The 20574-nt window shown below is 35.3% G+C and overlaps 1 protein-coding gene and 1 non-coding gene across 6 annotated transcripts in view; one reads left to right on the top strand and one right to left on the bottom strand.

Annotated features, from left to right (window-relative positions):
- The window catches only part of SLC44A1 (solute carrier family 44 member 1), a 197288-nt gene that overhangs the window by 116049 nt on the left and 60665 nt on the right, over positions 1-20574 (top strand). For all 5 annotated transcript variants that reach the window (XM_021672129.2, XM_012439084.2, XM_012439083.2 and 2 more), the window contains exons 6-12: positions 5266-5435; positions 7411-7500; positions 10253-10392; positions 11848-12034; positions 13277-13442; positions 14206-14362; positions 15066-15149. In XM_021672129.2, coding sequence (XP_021527804.1) covers positions 5266-5435; positions 7411-7500; positions 10253-10392; positions 11848-12034; positions 13277-13442; positions 14206-14362; positions 15066-15149 — 994 coding nt within the window. The remainder of the gene's footprint in view (positions 1-5265; positions 5436-7410; positions 7501-10252; positions 10393-11847; positions 12035-13276; positions 13443-14205; positions 14363-15065; positions 15150-20574) is intronic.
- On the bottom strand, positions 1846-1952 carry LOC135277269 (U6 spliceosomal RNA). Its single transcript, XR_010344886.1, has one exon. It is a non-coding gene; the product is annotated as a U6 spliceosomal RNA (small nuclear RNA).

Here is a 20574-nt window from a genome sequence, read left to right as displayed (position 1 = left end):
CTAATTTTCGCTAAAGTATTAGCGACACATAATAACCAGATGATTACCATTCCTAAAAGCTTTTGAATTTTAAAAATAAATACCTAGAAAGAGTTTATCCAGATTCATAACTCTATTGGCAAAATGCCAACCATGGTGGCAAGATAGGGAATAACTAGCCTGCATGTTTACAATGCTTTTAGAAATAGCCAGATAAAACAGCAATAGTAGAAGCAGATTACATAAATTCACTTTATTCATCATGTATTTAGGTACCTCTGGATGCCAGAAAGGTTACTAGGTTCTGGAAAATTAATGATAGAATAATGTAAAGATGAGAAATTAATAACCAAAGGCTGGGTGTGGTGGCTCATGCCTGTAATTCCAGCACTTTGGGAGGCTGAGGGGGGTGAATTGCTCAAGGCCAGGAGTTCGAGACCAACCTGGCCAACATGGCGAAACCCCATCTCTACCAAAAACAGAAAAATTAGCTGGGCATAGGGTGCATGCCTGTAATCCCAGATAGGAGGCTAAGACTCGAGAATTGCTTGAACCTGGGAGGTGGAGTTGCAGTGAGTCAAGATTGCACCACTGCACTTTAGCCTAGGCAATAGAGCAAGACTCTGTCTGAAAAAAAAAAAGAAAGAAAGAAATTAGTAGCCAAGAAAAAATGTTATCTGTTCCTGTTTTTCAGTGAAGGATTCAAGAATAAATTAACTTTTACAAATCATCTGCTATGTGCCAGCTATCCCACAGTATCACTCATATATGTTATCTCATTTAACCTTCATAAAAACCTATCAAGATATTGCCCCCAATTTGTAGATGAGGAAATAGAAGATGAGAGAGGTTACAGTTAAGTTATCTAAAACCATACAACTAATTGTTACAAATTGGAATTTGAATCCAGGATGTTGTAGTCTATACCATAGTCAGTGCTCAACAACAACAAAGAGTATGGGAGTGAAAGAAGGCTGAACACAGTGACTCATGCCTGTAATCCCAACACTTTGGGAGACTAAGGCAGGAGGATCGCTTGAGCCTGGGAGTTCAAAACCAGCCTGAGCAACATAGCAAGACCCTATCTCTCTATAAAAAGTAAATAAATAAATAAATAATGTATTAAAAGGGGTGAAAGAAGAGATAAAAGAAATACCACTCCATATTTAGGCTCATATTTCCTGCCTTTAGTGTACTATAGAGATATTGCCAGAATACTTTGTTATACTTTCTGAAATAAAACTTTTGGCTAGAAATCATATGTAATTGTTTATTTATAACCTGAGGATCTAAAGTAATGATATGAGATGCAGACTCCTGCCTTCTTGTGAAGGCAAATGGACAAGTGGTATTAGGCATTGTTTGTTATCATACTTTAAGGAGCTTATTAACTGTGATGATCTGAACTTAAAGGTAAATGTACAATATGTTTGTCAAGGTAAGATATAATTTTCATATGAGGGACTCATGTAAAACTTTTTAAAAGGCTCATTGTAAATTCATTTTGTTCTTGTTGACTGCTTCAGCAGTGAAACAACATCACTTCCTAATGCGACTATGTTAACATCTTCAAGATTCAATATTTGGTGGGCTTTGAAAGGTGGAAAAACTTAATGTATATAGAATACCTCTGCTTGTCCTTTTAATTAAGAAGCACAAAATGTGTCTTTTAGGTAAGATACTAAAGTAGAAATGATCTCATATACTGGCGCCTAAGAAATATTATTTTCTCAGAGGCATATGAAATCAGTGAGTTCAACTCCACCTAAATTCATTAAATCATGTGGGATTTAAATACTAAAATATAAAACAAACCATTTCAATGGCACGATTATTACTTAGTTGTTTTTTTTTAAAATTTGATTTAAAAATATGGAACACTTCACGAATTTGCGTGTCATCCTTGCGCAGGGGCCATGCTAATCTTCTCTGTATCGTTACAATTTTAGTATATGTGCTGCTGAAGCGAGCACTTTTTTTTTTTTTTAATAAGAAAACAATTCAAGTACCAAAACCCCAAGGCTGGCAGAGTTGTTATTATTTGGGGAAAAGTTGAGAAAACGAATGACATAAGGAAATCTAGTTTGTTAGGATTTCAAACAAGCAAATCACATGCTTTTTACTTTAAAGCTAAGTATTTTATTTTATTTTGAATAATGCGCCTATATATTATTTCCTGTTATGTTTGCCTTCTATTTTTGTTATTCCTTACCGCTAGGAACAGATTTTGACTATCAGCTAGACAATGTAATCAGCTTGTGCTAATTTTATAACTTTAAATTTAGAGCATCAGGTTGGTTTTTTTTTTTTTTTTTTTAACTGACATAGATTGAATTTTGGTGTAAAGGGCTGTTGTTATTTTGCTCCAGTTCTTTGAAGGGTACTTATAAAAGTACTCTTTCCAGTTGGACAAGTGTTAATAAACAGTGTAAAAATGTTTGAAAGGGTAAGTTCAGAGCAGATATTACCCAGCATTTCCTCCTAAATAAAAAAGAAGCATTTTTATTTTGAGAGTTATAGTCATTCTCTTTTAAAATCATCTCTCCTCATCCTAAATTTGAAAAGAAGAAAAACACTGAACATATTGGGTATCTGTTCCTATATAATTTTGGATCATCGACTTATGGGTGCCCTCTTGGATGATGATAATGATCTGAAGAGACTTGCAGAGTACTTTTTCCAATGGAGAAAGTAAGAGAGAAATGGAGTTACATGCAGGGTGCAAGGTTAGAAGAATTGGGGCTTTTTATAGTTACCTAGCAGCAGAAAGAAAACAGGAAAGCCAGGCCGAGAAAAATAGTGGGTACTGAAAAGAAGAAAAAGACATTAGTATCCTTAAGTGGATATATTTTATGTTCAAGGTTGGAGGCAAGTGAGTTAAACAGAGACTAAATCAGAGATGATAGGGTAATAAATAAAGAGGATGGAGATATAGATAATCATGAAACAGAGAGGATTTTAGTTTTGAAGGATAGAGAACTAGGCTTTAGTTTAAAAATATGGTTAGAAGAGTCCTTAAGCAGAGACATTAAATTGCAGAGACAGCATCTAGACAACATCAGAAATTTCATCATGACAGTTGTCAGCTTAAAGGTTTCTGTCACAAATCAGCTTCCATTGACTTAGAAATTTAGCACTAAGGCTGGGTGCAGTGGCTCAAGGCTGGGTGCAGTGGCTCATGCCTGGAATCCCAGCATTTTGGGAGGCCAAGGCAGGCAGATCACAAGGTCAGGAGACAAAGACCATCCTGGCTAACACAGTGAAACTCCAGCTCTACTGAAAATATAAAAAATTAGCCAGGCATGGTGGCACGCGCCTGTAGTCCCAGCTACTTGGGAGGCTAAGGCAGGAGGATCGCTTGAACCTGGGAGATGAAGGTTACAGTGTTACAATGAGCCAAGATCGTGCCACTGCACTCCAGCCTAGGTGACAGAGCAAGACTCTGTCTCAAAAAAAAAAAAAAATTAGAGTTAATCCTTTTGATTCTCTTATTTTTAACTAAATCTACTTCACTTAAAGCTATTCTATAATTTAATATCTTTTTCTATCATTAGCGAAGCACTTTTTGGTTAAAAAGCAATGACCTGAATACCTATAATTCAAGCATATCTTAGAATGCCCTGGCTTCCTGCACTTTCTGATACAATATCAAACCTTTGGCATTAACTTTCACTAATACCATTTTGGAGGTTTACCCAAATACACAGGGACACAAGAGGCAATTTTTAAAAATGAATATTAATGTCATATTATTATGTCATCATTTTTGGATATATTTACTAAATCAAGACTAAGGCAAGGCTGGATCTTTAAAATTATATTCTTTTAATGTTCCACCAAATATTACAGCATGGAAAATGTTACTTATTCTTACCACTAATGGAGTTCATTTACTAACATTTAAGGGAAACTGATATATAGCGTGCTTATACTCTTATTTGAAAAGACATTATTTTTCAAGGAAGGAACAAGGATAGTGTTTTGCTTCAGGTCATACAAAGTTGCTTTGCTCAGCTTAGAAACATTTTAGTGCCCAATCATGTAATTTTATTCACTCATTGGACCAAAATACAGTGCCAACCAAGAATAAGAACACATTTATATCATTCCAGTCAAAAATGTTGTAGCTGCGACTTAAAGTTCTATGAACATATTTTCATGGATACCATTAAAAAAAAGTTGTAAGAGCAATTCTGGAAATGTGGGATTCATGTTAGCGATGGCTAAATTTTAACATAATGCACACATAAGTGTGTACGCATGGACTTGCATATGGTTCTCTTAGAATCCAAGTAAATCACAACTGAAGGCATATTTATAGTTCGTTGTTTAAAATCTCTCAGAAGTTGAACAATGTTGTAACAAACCAGACTAATATCACAGTTCACACGTAGCTGTAATCTTTCACAAGCAAAAGTTTCAGTCCATATAAGCCTAATATAAATGACTAAGTAATTGGTTATTTTGCATCTTTTTAGACACAGATAATCTTAATTAATAGTAACTGATAAAAAGAAAATAGTCCAGAATTCTGTGACCCTAACAAGTCTGGTATTTTTCACTTTTTAAATATTTTCTGTTCTCATGATTATGTGTGATCTTTTATGCAGAGATATCACATTAGATACACTTTTTTCCTCTTGTATTATTACATTATAAACATTTCCATATATTAGTACTCATGGTTACTGTTTTAAATAGCTGCCTATTATGCTGTTTGTTGATGTCTCAGCATGACTGTTTCTATGAGAGGTATTAAGCTTATGCCGTAAACACCTTTATTAATCTGAGATTTTGTATGCTGTTTTGTTAGAGGAAACATTCTATTAATGGTGGCACATTTCAAGTAAAAGCACATGCTTTTTATTTTTAAATCGCTTATGGCAAAAATTCATTTTCAGTTCAATAAAGTATGTGTTTGCAAGCTTTGTCATCTGCCCCTTGATTGGTAGATGTGCAGGCTGAGGAGTTTTAAGTGTTTGGTTTTGCTTTTGGTAGTTCTGTGTGTGTATGTGTGTGTGTGTGCATTTCTTTTCAGAAGGGGAGGGTAATGTCTTCTGTTGGAACATGCACTCCACCCTCTTTGATAAGGCTTGTGGTAAGATTTGCATCACTACCCATGACAGTCATCCTCATAGCATTAAGCACACAGCTCTTAGCTCCCATAATGATGTGTGGAGGGTGGAATGTATTGCAGCCATATTCACCTTTCATTTGTGTGTTTGATGTGGCATTTATATTAAGTAGGAGTAATTTTTTTTCTGATTTTTTTTCTTGTGTCACCAGTGCACCTATTCCATTCTTCCATCGCTGTGCTCCTGTGAACATTTCCTGCTATGCCAAGTTTGCAGAGGCCCTGATCACCTTTGTCAGTGACAATAGTGTCTTACACAGGCTGATTAGTGGAGTAATGACCAACAAAGAAATTATATTGGGACTTTGCTTGTTATCACTAGGTAATTGTTTTTCTCATTATTAGCTATTGCATAGTATTGCAGTAGAAGACTGTTTTGTCTTTTAGCCAAAATATGAATACAACTGGGGATACTTGTAAAATGTTTAACTTCCCATAGCCAAAATCATTGTTTCAGATTATATATAGTTAAGAATATGTACATATAAGTATGTATATATATCTGAAACTCATTCCCTTTTTTTTTCTTTCATTGGAGAAAACTGGTGTTTTCCCAAACATTGGTTATTAAGTCTGTAGCTACTTTAATATGATAGCAGGAGGCTTCTTTTTATGAATCAAAAACCCTGTGTTTTTAGTTATGATTCCTAAAAGGTATATTTACTTATACAGGAGGCTACATATTCTCTTACGTATTCCCATCTAAGAACTTAGATTTCTGATGGATTACTTTTGAAGTATGCACTTTTCTTTTCATTGCTGCAGTGCATAGTATCGATGTATTGCTGGAAAAATTAGGAAATGTCCACCTGTTAGCCACTGAGATTTCTAGTCAATAAATAGATAATAAATCAAATACAAATTTTATTTTCAAGGTTAAAACTCCCTATATTATTCTAGAACTATATGTAGCCTTGTCTAGAACTATTTATAGGCCTTCTTAGTTGGGAGAAGTAAACTATGGTAGGAACCAACAGCTATTTCATGATATAAGTAAACAGTATTTATGCCTGTTAACAATTATAACCATTAAGAAGATACAAGCTGTATTTCCGTCTTTCCTGTCATTAGAGAGTATTTTCTTTTTGCTTAGGTAGTACTTGACTCAATTGAAATAATGCTGTCCATATGAAAATCTATTTCTGTGATATTTGAAAGGCTCCCATCTGTTTTTGGTTCCTGTACATTTATTGCAAAAGTGAGTACCTTAATAATGTTACCTAGACACAAATCCCAACCATTTATTTGGCTTTGCAAGTGGCCCCAAAAAACTTGACTATTAGTCTAGCTTTATATCAAAAATATTTGGTTTTTGAAGTAGTTGAATACTTTAACCAAAAAACTAAAAATCCTATTTAAAATAGTGCCAATAATGTTAAGCCGTCGGAATTCTATTTTTTATCAGAATGATTCTCTTTTGAGGCTTAAGAATGTAATATAATCTTTAAAAATCTTTGTTCATTTGTTTGTGGAATGGGCATTTAGATAATTAAAAATTTTATAAACTTTTATTACAGAAATGTATTTCCCGTGCGAGGATTAAATCTTTTCTTTCTTCTTTAAGATTTTTACTCAAGATTGTAGCACATGGGATTTAGCTTGGGTAGATGGTAGCAGAATTGGCTGTGTAACTCAAGCAGCTTTGCTCCTTTTTGAGGAAGGTCTCCTCACCTGGGACCCCCGACTTCAGTTGAGAAATTAGACAGAGGAAGTTTGGCCATAGTAGGCTTCAGGATGCTATTCCATAGGATCAGACCATCCACTAGAGTTCTAGAGGAGAAACAGCTAAAAAAGGATAAGATGCCATCTAGCTTGTTGACTGACTGTCAGAGAAGTTAGTTGGTCCTGAAATACATAGATTACTCAATAAAGTATAACACTGAATTTAACTGATCTCTATGTGTAGTAGTTTTTCTTGTCACCAACATGACATGTCATTCTCTACACTTTGTGTGCTGGCATGTATGTTTGCATGTCTGATGTCTTCCCCTTGGTGAATCCACAACAGTCTTGTGCTGTTTTTGAGTCACCATGTGCATTTGCATGTGTTTTTTTTTTTTTTTTTCTGTAGTTTATAAACCCACAGTTAGGTGACTGGTTTCGAGTGATGCTATTTAAGTGGTACAAGTAGCAAAGTCAAATACAACAGCAGCCAGTTTCCTTCCTTATCTAAATTGTGATCAATAGCAACAGATTATTTCCCTGGGGGAAAATATAACAATTGAAAGGGTTTTTCTTTATATTTACCTGCATTTTCAAATAATATTCTGCATGTTCTCTATTTATCTTCCCTGCAGTTCTATCCATGATTTTGATGGTGATAATCAGGTATATATCAAGAGTACTTGTGTGGATCTTAACGATTCTGGTCATACTTGGTGCACTTGGTAAGCTATTTATTTGTTTGTTTTCATGGTACTTAACTACTTCGGTAGAAAATAGAAATATAAAGAAGAAAATAAATTTTATTTTCACATTCTGTATCATCAAGGAAGAGTATTAATTTTTGCCTTAAAATTTTTTATAATTATATTTGCCCCCTCCCCTCATTTCATCACTGTTAGCATTTGAAATCCAGACCTTTTTTCTATGCATATGTATATGAACATACATAGTTAAATTTTACCAGCTGAATATGAAATCTTTTAGTAATGGAATTTGTCCTCATTACATTTATAATCTTCAATGTTACGTTTGGTCTTACTGTTCTCATCTGTTCTGTCTTTTCCTAAAATTCATTCTTTCTTGTTTTGTTTTCTCTCTTTGCTACATGAACTATGTTTTCTTTGGTTATCTTCACCCTTGCTTTGATGGTATACGTTATATTTTCACTTCTGCAGTTGTTTTCAGAAAATATTCTTTAGACTACTGTAATTGTTAAAGTCAGAAATAATATATGTTCAGTTCTCCCCTACCTCCCTTAAATTTAACATAAACTTTCCTTCCTTTCATACCTACTCTCTTCTCTTCCCTCCCACTTTTTGCCCTAGCTAAATACTCGGGTTATAATTAAAGTTAAAATATTACTTTCACTTGCTGTATCTTTTTTAAAATCTTATTTATCTTTGCCTTAAAAACTTTCATAATTTTATTTACATTTAAGTTTTCCTGGACTAGTTTTAGTAGGAACTACTGGTCCTTCTTCCATAAAGTAGTACAGAACTGCTAGTGAGAAAAACTAAATCAGTTATTTGGAAATACATTTGAAGAGGTATTCCTGAAGGTAAAGGAAAATGACAAAAAAATAAAATGTTAATTTAGAAGATGATAGCAGAAGAATAAACAATGACCTTAGGAGACAAAAAAACAATGGGACAGAAATAATAATCAAATACAGAAATAAAAAATTTCAGAATTGAAAAAGATTCCCTCAAAAGATCATAGGCAAATTTAATTAAGATTCAGAATTAGACAAAACTTTAAAACTCTACATATTAATAGTATTGTGTTGATTAAATTAGGTCACATCTATAAAGGACTTAGCACAGTTCCTAACACAAATCTAAATGTTTAATAATAAATAATGTGTACCACGACTATTGTGAATAGCTTCCTCCTTGACATCATTACTACAATTTCATTCAATTTTTTTAACTTAAGCTTTTCTCCTATAATTTATTTCTGTTTGTAGAAAACATATTTTTTTTTTCACTTTCTGAATATATTAAACATTTTTTCAAATAATTTTCTTGTACCTGCAAGACTTGAAAATGGAAACATTTCTCTTGCTCTAAAATGTTTTTCACTGATTTCTGGTAGTTTTGATTTGTTCTCCTCTTCAACAGATGGAAAATTTATACTTAGTGTTTGCCATCGATTAGGGTATGGAATTTCCCTTTGACCCTATTCATTCTTAACTTGAGTGCAGATGTTGATGTATATCAACTTTAGTTCAGGTTTTTTTTATCTCCCAGACATTTATTGTATCAGTCACACACACATATCTCTACTTGGAATCATACATTTCCTTTCTGTGACCTACAAGACCTTACAATTGTGGTCTGGTCCCAGATACCTCTCCACCCACATCTCTACCACTTTCCGCATTGCTCATTGCAGTAGCCGCAATGGTCTTCTTACCCTCATACTAGGCATTGTTCTACCTCAGCCTCTTTGAAGGCTTTGCCTGGAACACTCTTTCCTTAGATAGTTTTATAGATTGCTCTGTCTTTGATTCCATTACTCAGATTTCATCTTATTAATGCCAGTGAGATCTTGCTTACCCATCTTATATAAAATTGCAAAGCTTCCCAAACCAAACACTCTTTATCCTTCTTACCATGAGACTGTTTTTTCCTTAGACTTAATATACTATATACCTTGTTTTCTTATTTTTTTTATTTCCCTATTATTATATAAGTTCCATGAGCAGCAAGAGTTAGGACTTGGATTTGTTTACTGTTCCATCTCTAGCTAGAACAATAGGTGCTGTAGCATTCAGAATGTTTGCTGAATGGGTTGAATGTAGGTACATAAGTCAGCTTTCATATATAGAAGTAGATTTATCTCCCTCTTCAGTCTAGTTCTTCGAATCTCTCAATCAGTGTTGGAGATTAAAAAATGCTCATCCCTAGCACCCACCACTGTCAGAGATTTCCCCTTTGTTCCTCCCTTCTCCCTTTGGTGGGAACTATTCTTTTGATTTGCATTTATTCATTATACAAATATTTAATCAACTTCATGACTCTGTGTCAGCACTAGGCACAGAGGTGTCTGTGATGATACAACAGAGAAGATCCTTGCACTCTTGAAGCTTGATTGATGTTTTCTGTGATGCTTATTTTCCTTCCTTCAGCCTCCTCAACTTAAATGCTGAGGCTCTTTCTTTGTGATCAATTCCTCTCAGGGGTATATGTTTCTACTGGCTCACTCTTAGCTTCATAGTCAATAATAAATACATTTGAAGGAAGCTTATTTGATACACTGAAGGATTCATAAGTGCTTACCGTGAAGGATGATAATAGAGTAATGGTCACTTACTTTATGCTGGCAAAAAGTTATAGCTACGTACTTCCCAGCCAAAGGGATTGCCACCGCATTAGTCCCATAATGATCTGTAGGGTCAAGAAAATTAAGGATTTATGTTACACATTTTCTTATGCTAATTCATGCAGTAACAGTTGGGTTTTTTGTCTCCAGGAGGCACAGGTGTACTGTGGTGGCTGTATGCAAAGCAAAGAAGGTCTCCCAAAGAAACTGTTATTCCTGAGCAGCTTCAGATAGCTGAAGACAATCTTCGGGCCCTCCTCATTTATGCCATTTCAGCCACAGTATTCACAGTGAGTATAGGCTTTAGTGTGTCTTTCTGTTTTGTGTTTTTATTTGCAGGAGATCATTAATGAAACAGAAACTCTAGCTTTTGCATTCCTAACTCTGATCTCCAGTAGATGATATCTCTGTCCCACAGTGTATGAAACACTAAAAAGTCTCTTGAAGGCTTCCCTCATGGATATGTGCTGTTTGATGAAACATTTTTTCTACCGTCTGCTTTTTGAGAGAGGATTTTCACCTAGAATACTTACATTACCATTTGCTTACAAGAATATATTTCTTATTGTTATAATATAATTACTTTTTAAAAATGGTTCCCTTTACTGTAGAAAAGTATATTAAAAAATATATTATTCCACTTACTTGTTTACTAATTATTTCCCCATTTTTCTTTCAAACTTTTTGTTTAACAGTATGGCATTATTTGAAAAATATAGGTGTGGTGAGATGTAGTGGCTTATGCCTGTAATCTCAGCACTTTGGGAGGCTGAAGTGGGAGGATCACTTGAGCCCAGGAGTTCTAGACCAACCTGGGCAAGATAGTGAGACCCTGTCTCTCCAAAAAATAAAAATCAGTTGGGCATGATGGTGCACACCTTTGGTCTCAGCTACTTGGGAGGCAGAGGTGGGAGGATCACTTGAGCCATGATTATGTCACTGCATTACAGCCTGGCCAGTAGAGTGAGACCTAGTCTCCAAAAATATATATATGTGTTTGTGTTTGTGTTTGTGTGTGTGTGTGTGTGTGTGTGTGTATGTGTGTGAGATTTACTGCTTAGGTATTAAGCAATAAAATTACCAATTAACATGAGGTTAAATAATTTATATGTATATCTTTGGTTCATCATCATATTCTTTCTGAAAGAAGAAAAAAAATCTGTCTACTTCTCAGAGCAATCATGAGCTTTTTATTGAGCATAAGAAACAAAAAATAAAGCCACCATAAAACCATTGGTGCTAAAAGATATTTGTTAGTTATTGTTATACAGATATTACAACAAAATATAAATGAAATAATCTCATTTTAGGTACAATTTGCTTTGCCAACTACTGGAGATGGGACTTGGTGGGAGGAGGCAAAGGGTGAATGTGACACAGATCCCACTCTTAAAGAGTTCTTGGTCCAATAAGGAAGATACAAATAAAAACCTCGTTTTTGTGGTGTATCTGTTCAAATAAATTAAGAGTCTCATCCTGACTGACAATATGTTTTGATTCATAATGAGTGGCAAAGGGAAAAGGAGAAAAATTCTAGAATGTATTAATAAATTGAGAAATCCTTTTATGTTTTGCTTTAAAAGACAATTGGTAACCATAATATACAATTGACAATAAATATTGCAAGAAAGATACATACTGATAGAGTATTATTGAAATGCAAAGAATGCTACCTCCAGGTTTCACGATGAAGGGTTATGTTTTCACTATTTATAATAATAACTGAAACCATTCTCTCTATACAGGTGATCTTATTCCTGATAATGTTGGTTATGCGCAAACGTGTTGCTCTTACCATCGCCTTGTTCCATGTAGCTGGCAAGGTCTTCATTCACTTGCCACTGCTAGTCTTCCAACCCTTTTGGACTTTCTTTGCTCTTGTCTTGTTTTGGGTGTACTGGATCATGACACTTCTTTTTCTTGGCACTACCGGTAAGAAGATATGCTTCCTTTCTCTTGGTGACAGACGTGGTTTGCATTCCAATATTTTAGAACATCAGAGGTAATTCTTCAGACATTTGTTGATGAAGGTCCAATAGCTATCAGAACTTGTAGTGGTATGGCTCTTCAATAACCTACTCCACAGTCGTGATTTTTTTTGTTTTTTTCAGACAGAGTCTCTCTCTATTGCCCAGACTGGTGTTTAGTGGCACGATCTTGGCTCACTGCAACCTCCGCCTCCCAGGTTCAAGCGATTCTCCTGCCTCAGCCTCCCAAATAGCTGGGACTGCAGGCTTGTACCACCATGCCTGGCTAATTTTTGTATTTTTAGTAAAAATGGGGTTTCGCCATGTTGCCCAGGCTGCTCTTGAACTCCTGGCCTCATGTGATCCATCCACCTCGGTCTCCCAAAGTGCTGGGATTACAGGCGTGAGCCACTGTGCCCAGCTCATATTCGAGATTTTTTAGAACATCCTAGCAATGTAAGTCTAGATCAGGGAAGGCCTGAAATTGCATTCTAATTTTGAAATGGTCATGAATTTGAAGTAAATTCCTGTACTGATTCAGACATTTGGATTTACCCTAAGATGAACCAATGAATGCAATGTCACTCAGGAGTTACCTCACATCCCAGGTATAGCCAGGGATCTACTTACTTTCTTGGAATTTTCTAGTTTGGAAATGATCTGACCCTAGTTAGATCTCCAAGTGATGATATAGTTCATAGTTAGACAGACTTTCTTATAGCCATACTCAATATCAAAGGGTAAACTTAAACGAAACTAATTGCAAAAAGTGTCATAAAGATAGTAAACTTGTATGTAACTATGTAACTTATCTGTCCATTCAGTACACACACTCAGCAATTGAATATATTAATTTCTGTACTTTGCTAAGATATCGCGATGATTGGATAAATAATAGGTCTTGAAAAACTGAAGTGTTTGAAAATTCACACCTAAACTAAATAACTGATAATGTAAGAAGAATTTTATCAAATAGAACAACTTGTAAAAGCTTTATATAATGCCTTTTAGGACATCAAAATGCATAATAGTACAATTCTTAATTTCACAACTTTTGAAGTGATAGTTATTTTTGTCCCTTTATGAAATAGCACTAGGATCAGGTTTGTGGCTAGGGATAGGGCCCTATATTGCCTTCTATTTAACTGCCATATTTCTGGGTTTGTACTTTATGTGCTTCTTCTTTCCTTGCTTGATGTTTTCCTAGGCAGTGCTGTTCAGAATGACCAAGGCTTTGTGGAGTTCAAAATTTCTGGGCCTCTGCAGTACATGTGGTGGTACCATGTGGTGGGCCTGATTTGGATCAGTGAATTTATTCTAGCGTGTCAGCAGATGACAGTGGCAGGAGCTGTGGTAACATACTATTTTACTAGGTGAGAATTGGTTGTTATCAGAAAACTCAAGTTCATCTAAGGGATGGTGTCCACAGGCTGGAGGGGAAGGGAATCAGACTGGGGGAACTGTAGGAGTTTCATTTATTTAACAAAATAATTAGAAATGAATACAACAAAGTGTTGTATATAGTTGTTAATTCTGGGAGGTGGTCAAATGAGAGATTATTGTTTTATTTATACTTTCTGCAGTTGTCTCAAAAAATTTATTATGATGTCACAAATTGTATTTAGCAGAAACATAAATCTTATAGTGGTGCCATATGTACTTTTGCTTTATATAAAAGTCAATCAAAGGACAAGTCTTTTTAGTTTTAGATCAGAACAAGTGTGAGTTCCCTTTGCTAACTTTAGAGCCAAGTATAAAAGCTTTAGGCCTCATAGTTTTCTATTATAATGAGATTCCAAGTCTATATTGAACATCTTTTTAAATTCTGTTTTCTGATTATATGATTAACCCCATAAGTATTCACTAATAAAAGCTTTCAGAGCGCAGTTTTATTTAACTTGAAGTATTAGAGCATCAGAACCCCACAAAACTACCATAGAGCAATGACATTAATTTTATATAGCATGTCTGTAGCATTTATATTCGTTATATATCACTTGGCCATTTTGTCATAAAGCTAAAATAAGAATGACGAGCTGATTTTTTTTTTCACTGCATTGGACTCTAAACTATATCTGTGTTTCTATCCTGATCTAGGCTTTGTGTAAATTGTCTTTTTGGTCATTTTTTAAATAGGGATAAAAGGAATTTGCCATTTACACCTATTTTGGCATCAGTGAATCGCCTTATTCGTTACCACCTTGGTACAGTGGCAAAAGGATCTTTCATTATCACATTAGTCAAAATTCCGCGAATGATCCTTATGTATATTCACAGTCAGCTCAAAGGAAAGGTAAGGGGAAAATGCATTTCTGTACTTTCTGTGGGCACATTCCAGACCTTAATTCTGCGTGTAGTAAAGTACCAAATAATGTTAAATACAAAGTTGTGTTTTCTTCAAAGTCTTTACAAGGTGAAATCCAGCCCTTCTCCCTTGTCGCCCAGTCATGCACTCTGTATGCTCCAGCAAAATTCATCCAATCACTAATTACTAAAAGTATCCTGTGCTGCTCTTCCTCTCTGTTGACTCACATACCTTTCTCCTTAGAACTTCTTCCCTATCCTTAACTGTCGGAATAACATGCATTTCAACATAGTTTAACTCAAATTCTACCCCTTTGTAGAAACCTTTCCTGATTCCTCCCATCTCCCAAACAATGCGTCTCTTTGTTCTCCACTCTCATAACACTTAGTATCTATACTATATTCTGATTCTAACCTTTTTTGTGTTTAGTATTTTTTTTCTCCTACTAGATTGTAAGCTCCTTGCAGGTGTTATAAGCTTCACTGTATCTTTTATGCAATAAAGACGAAATAAATATTCAACTGATTAAAAATAATTCAGTCATTATGTTTTAAGGAAGTAATGGACAAGTATGGAGGATTTGAAGCATAAATTGTGATTTTTAACTGTTTATTTTTCTAATGTTCCAAGTCTTCTATATGACAGTTTAATTCTTTGGTTTTTTGATTATTTCAATTTTTCCCCCATCTAGGAAAATGCTTGTGCACGATGTGTGCTGAAATCTTGCATTTGTTGCCTTTGGTGTCTTGAAAAGTGCCTAAATTATTTAAATCAGGTAAAATATTTTAAAAATAAATCTAATATTTACTTTCAAAGATAGGTTCATTGTTTCTTCTCCCAAAATAAAATAAACTAAGAAACATGTTTTTCTTGTGGTATTGTACATTGTATCTTTGTTTTAATTGTCTTTTTAATAGTGTATCTATTTCAATCATACTCTTATTTTTTAAATTAATGTATGTGCTTACCAAGGCTCATTATTATTTTAATTTTTTCCAACTTTTATTTTAGGTTCAGGGGGTACATGTACAGGTTTGTTACATAGGTTATTTTTATTTTAATAAATAGATAAAACATCACTAGGGTTCATCTTTCAGGAAAAACATTTATCTCTTATCCCTCAATTCACATTCCTTCATCTTTAAAATTTTCCCTAAGAATCTGACTATTAGTATCCTTTCATTTTTAAAAATGTTGTTTGAAAACTTCAGCATAAAGCTGTGTGACACTTAATCCTTTTTATAACTAGCTACTATCATTCAAACTAGTATGCTCTCTATGCTGATACTTTTTTTTTTTTTTTTTTTGCCCAACTGGTAAACACTATGATATTGGCCTGGGAAATATCAAAGGGAGTACTATTTATAAGGTTGAATGGAGGAATTGAGAATTGATATTTATAGGATAAAAAGCCTCAGGGAAATGGGTTAGTCCTCTATCTATATCTGAGGATCTAGGAGTCTCTGTGGGGCACTCCTTCCTTCTTTTCTTTATTTTTTTAAATTACTTTTCCATTCCTTGAAAATCAGTTCTAATGTATTAATGCCATCATCTAATAGGCCAGAGATAAAATTGGCTTTCTCACCATTTATTGCTAAGTGATTGAAGACTAGCATTGCACTTTGCATATACTCCAGGATAGTCACAGGTTGATAGTCCTATGGCCATGGTATTGAGCATGCCTGGACTTTGCTTTATTGGGTTCTATGGTAATATGAGAAAGTAGGTATGATGTTCCATTAGCAAAATGCATTCTTATAGATCATGATATTCCCTATGGATGTACAAGTGTTTGGAAGCTCATTCTTAATATAATTAGTAATGGCCATAACAACCTGAAAATTTGTGTCCTTTAAAATTGGTTTCATGCCAAGTTGTCTTTATCAGAAAGTTGATGGATACACTAAAGATTATCATAATTGCATTTTTATACTCACCACTAAGTAGCTTATCCTGGGAGAGATATGCTAAGCCCAGATCTTTAGGCTCAATCCTACTACCATCCCCTAGGTACCTTTTACTTTTGCAGTTTTCCAACACCAGACTAGTTCCTACTGAATCTTAATGATTCTGCCTGAGCATCACCTCCCAGAAGCCATCCCTCTTCACCTCAGCCCCTCTGCTGAGCTTCTAATACTAGGTCATATCTTAATGTTCAAATGCTAACAATACTATATTGAAATTATCTGTTAACTTCACCCTTAAATTCCTAGCTCCTTTAAGGTAAGGATCTCCTTTTTCTTGGTCTCCTCACAAGCTAGCACAGTACCCAATATACAATAGGTGGTCTTTAAGTGTTTTCTGAATGAATTATTAATTATATTAGTGAATAGTTGGACTCTTTAAAAAGACTAACAGGATGATATAAAACTATAAAAATACTGAAAAGGAGATGTGCAGTTATACCGAGGAAGAAAATAAATCATATGATATCAAGATAGCTGATAAAAGGTTTAAAAAATCGAAGGTTTTCAGCATATCCCAAGTTAAACGTTAGTCAGTTATTTAGTACCAACAACACTGAGATGTTGGTCTTTTTTGTACAGGTTTTGTTCATTTTGGATCAGCATTTTATAGGCATGATGTTTGAGGTTTAAGCAGAACATTAAAATAGTAAATCAAACATGTGAGCAAAGGCTTAGGGAGAGTTATTCTGAACTCATACTTAATAGTTCTGTTTGGGAATACGAAGTGCTACAATGTGGGGACTGATCACCTGCAGTGCTTCATGTCTCCTGGGCTCATAGGAAATGCCACATGTGAAATGTGGCCAACACAACTCTGTAAGGCTAACATTATTTTCTCATCTGTTTTATAGATGAGAAAATTGAGACTGGCATCTTGTGACAGATCACAAGACCTAAAGGTGGAAGAAGTTTTCAACAAAGTTTTCCTAGCTCTTTCTAGTATGTCATACTGCTGCCATTATATCACACTCATATACATGTAAATATATATACATTTCTGAGTGACATAAACACAAACATGGTTTATTATAGAAAATGCAGACATCTCAAGTTATAATGATTAATTCTGTAAACTAAGACAATGATGCTTTTAAAGAAAATCTGTTGAGGTTGAGTGTGGTGGCTTACGCCTGTAATCCCAACACTTTGGGAGGCCAAGGTGGATGGATCATTTGAGGTCAGGAGTTTGAGACCAGCCTGGCCAACATGGTGAAACCGCATCTCTACTAAAAATACAAAAATTAGCTGAGTGTGGTGGCACTTGCCTGTAATCCCAGCTGCTCAGGAGGCTGAGGTAGGAGAATCCTTTGAACCTGGGAGGCAGAGGTTGCAGTGAGCCAGAGGTAGCAGTGAGCCAAGATTGAACCATTCCACTCCAGCCTGGGCAACGGAGCAAGACTGTCAAGAAAAAAAAGAAAGAAAGAAAGAAATATCTATTGAAGTTAAGATTTGCAACACATTTATAATTTTTATGACCTTGAAAAGGTCTAAGAATTTAGAACAAAATTGGATGAAGCCTACAGTATGGGTTTGACTTTGTTCCCTGTTTAGGCTTCTGTAACAAAATACCATACACTACGTGGCTTCTAAACAACAGAAATTTATTTATCATAGTTACACAGTTTATGAGAACTATTCCCATAGTTCTAGAGGCTGGGAAATCCAAGATCAAGGCACCAGCAAATTCAGTGTCTTGTGTGGGCCTATTTCCTGGTTCAGAGACGGCGCTTTCTTGCTGTGACCTCACATAGTGGAAGAGACAAAACAGCTCTTTCGGGTATTTTTTTAAAAAAATAAGGGCACTAATCCCATTCATGAGAGTAGAACCCTTATGACCTAATCACCTCCCAAAGACCCTACCTACTAATACCATTACCTTGCTGACTGTATTTTAACATATGAACTTTGAGAAGACACAAACATTCAGACCATAGTGTTCCCCTTCTCCCCTTTGCCTCAAATAAGAAAGGAATAATTGTAATTACCTTTTCCTTTATTTAATTTATAAGGATCCATGCAGAATTGCACATACCCTATTCCCTTAGCATTGCTGTCTAGCTTGCCCCTATTGAGTCATGTAAATATTTTAAACTTTAAGAAAATTTCTAGGTTCTTCAGTAAAGAAAGGAAAGAAAATATAAAAATGAAGAAGTTGTGTTCTGGACAGATGGCCACACAGACCTGTTACATGCATGGTGACCCTCTGCCCTAACATATTTTCTTTCACATGATCAGCACTTTTTCACTATATCCTGTCACACAGAAGTACAACCAGGAATTGCGTGGGCTAACAGGTATCCTTTTAAAAAGATTCCTGGATGGTGGTCATCCTTCATCTTGCTCGTGGGGGTTGAATAGTCTCAAGCTTGTGTCCTACCCAAGCAGATGTTGAGCGTAGGCTAAATGTTAATCACTGATGTCTGTCTGTGGGCAGTTTAGCTCCAGATAAGGAAGGCTCTCTGAGAAGAAGGTGGGTGGACTCTAAAAATCTCAACCAAGAAGTCTGAAGAAAGCTCAGAGAACGGTTATTAGGGAAAGCCACAAAGGACTCCAAAATTCCTAAGGACCTTAAGCATGAAATCTTGTAGACTAGGAAGTATAGAAAAGAGAGGGAATTTTCATTGGCCTGCTATGATCTGCAGCACATTTTTCTTTCTGAAGAGGTCATCTTGACCTTTGTGTATCCAGTTCATCTTCCTACCTTGGGAATGAGTGAAGGAGCTTGCAAAATATCCATCTACTTTTTTTCAGTTGGATTGAATACAGAGGAATTTCATAGATCCAAATTTAGAAAGGCTAAATTTCTGTGAGTATGTCCGACCCTTACAGAAATCTCTCAGAGGGGTGGAGAAAAGAAATTATCACTGCCTCTTTATCTACAAACAAATAGACTTCTGCCCTGAAAGCAGATGGAATGGGGCAGGGCAGGGTGATAAGAAGGAAGCAAAAGAGGAATAATCATAATTCTCAAATGAAAGGAAGCTTCTAAAAATTAATGAGGGAAATAAAAAAGCTTTTATAGTGTAGTTTAGAAGTGGGCATTCTCGCATCATCTGGTCTGATGATAATACAGGAGAGAGAATGAAAATATGTGGGTCCTCTCTTGCTTCTGTCTCAAGGAAATTCATGGTGAACTGGAAAGGGTAGAACACTGTAGTTAAGAGTGAGTTGTTCCTTACTGGGGGTGGGAGTAGACATAAGCTAGTACCTAGTTGACTTAAATGGGTTGTACAATTTCCTTGATTGTAGACATTATGAAACTGTTTAGCATCAGGATGCATCTCATAATCAATATGTATATTTAATATGGTAGGATATTTTCTCCTGAAAACTTGTTATGAATAACTGGCTCATTAGTCTCTTGATGAGATCTTAGAATGTGGGAAATAAGGTATTTCTTTTCAAAGGAGTCAGATCCCAGATCACTGAAGACTTTTATCAATTATATTGTTTAACTGAAGAATTACAGTGTAAGATGCTGAAAGATTGGAGATTGTGGAGGAAGTTACTAAAACTTGAAATGAGCACATGTGGTTTGTATTTCCAATGAGAGGGTGAGTTCCACATACAGTAGATGAGCTTGATATTAATCCTTGGCAGTACTCTAGATAGAACAGGAGGGCAGCAAGCTTTTTCTGTAAGGGACCAGAGAGAATATTTTTAGCTTTGTGGGCCATACAGGATCTTTCATGGCTGCACAATTCCATCACTGTTGCATGAAAGCAGCCATAGACAATATATAAACGATGAGCACAGCTATGTGCCAGTAAAACTTTATTTACAGAAGGAATTGGCAGGTCAGATACGACCTGCAGGTGGTAGGTTGACCACCCCTGCTCTAGAATAAATTGTTAACTGAGTGTTTTTGTGAGTACTTAGGGAACTGGTGAGAACTGGAAACCAATCTGTGTTCTTTGAGAATAGAACTGGCTGGGGCAGTTCTTCTTTATCATTTTTCAGCAAGGTTAATGTTACACAAGATCAAAAGTGTAGTTTATTTTTACTTCATTGAGGCACTTGGCAGAGTATTTCAAAAGAAGCTTTTGTAGAATATAAAAAAAAAAAAACTTGGAGCACTGCAGTTAGTTAACCCTGTGGTACCTGCTATCATTTATCTGGTAAGAAGCACGGGCAGATGGCAATGTAAAGGAGCAAGAAGCAGGTAGATGCTAACAGAAACACTTAGTATGTGTTCTTTAAAATATTCTATATTTTAGTTTTTGAGATAAAAAG

The sequence above is a fragment of the Aotus nancymaae genome, unplaced genomic scaffold (genome assembly GCF_030222135.1).
Source record: "Aotus nancymaae isolate 86718 unplaced genomic scaffold, 86718_ANA_hifiasm-v0.15.2.pri h1tg000003l, whole genome shotgun sequence".
NCBI classification, from domain to species: domain Eukaryota; kingdom Metazoa; phylum Chordata; class Mammalia; order Primates; family Aotidae; genus Aotus; species Aotus nancymaae.
This window is presented reverse-complemented; position numbering and strand designations above follow the sequence as displayed.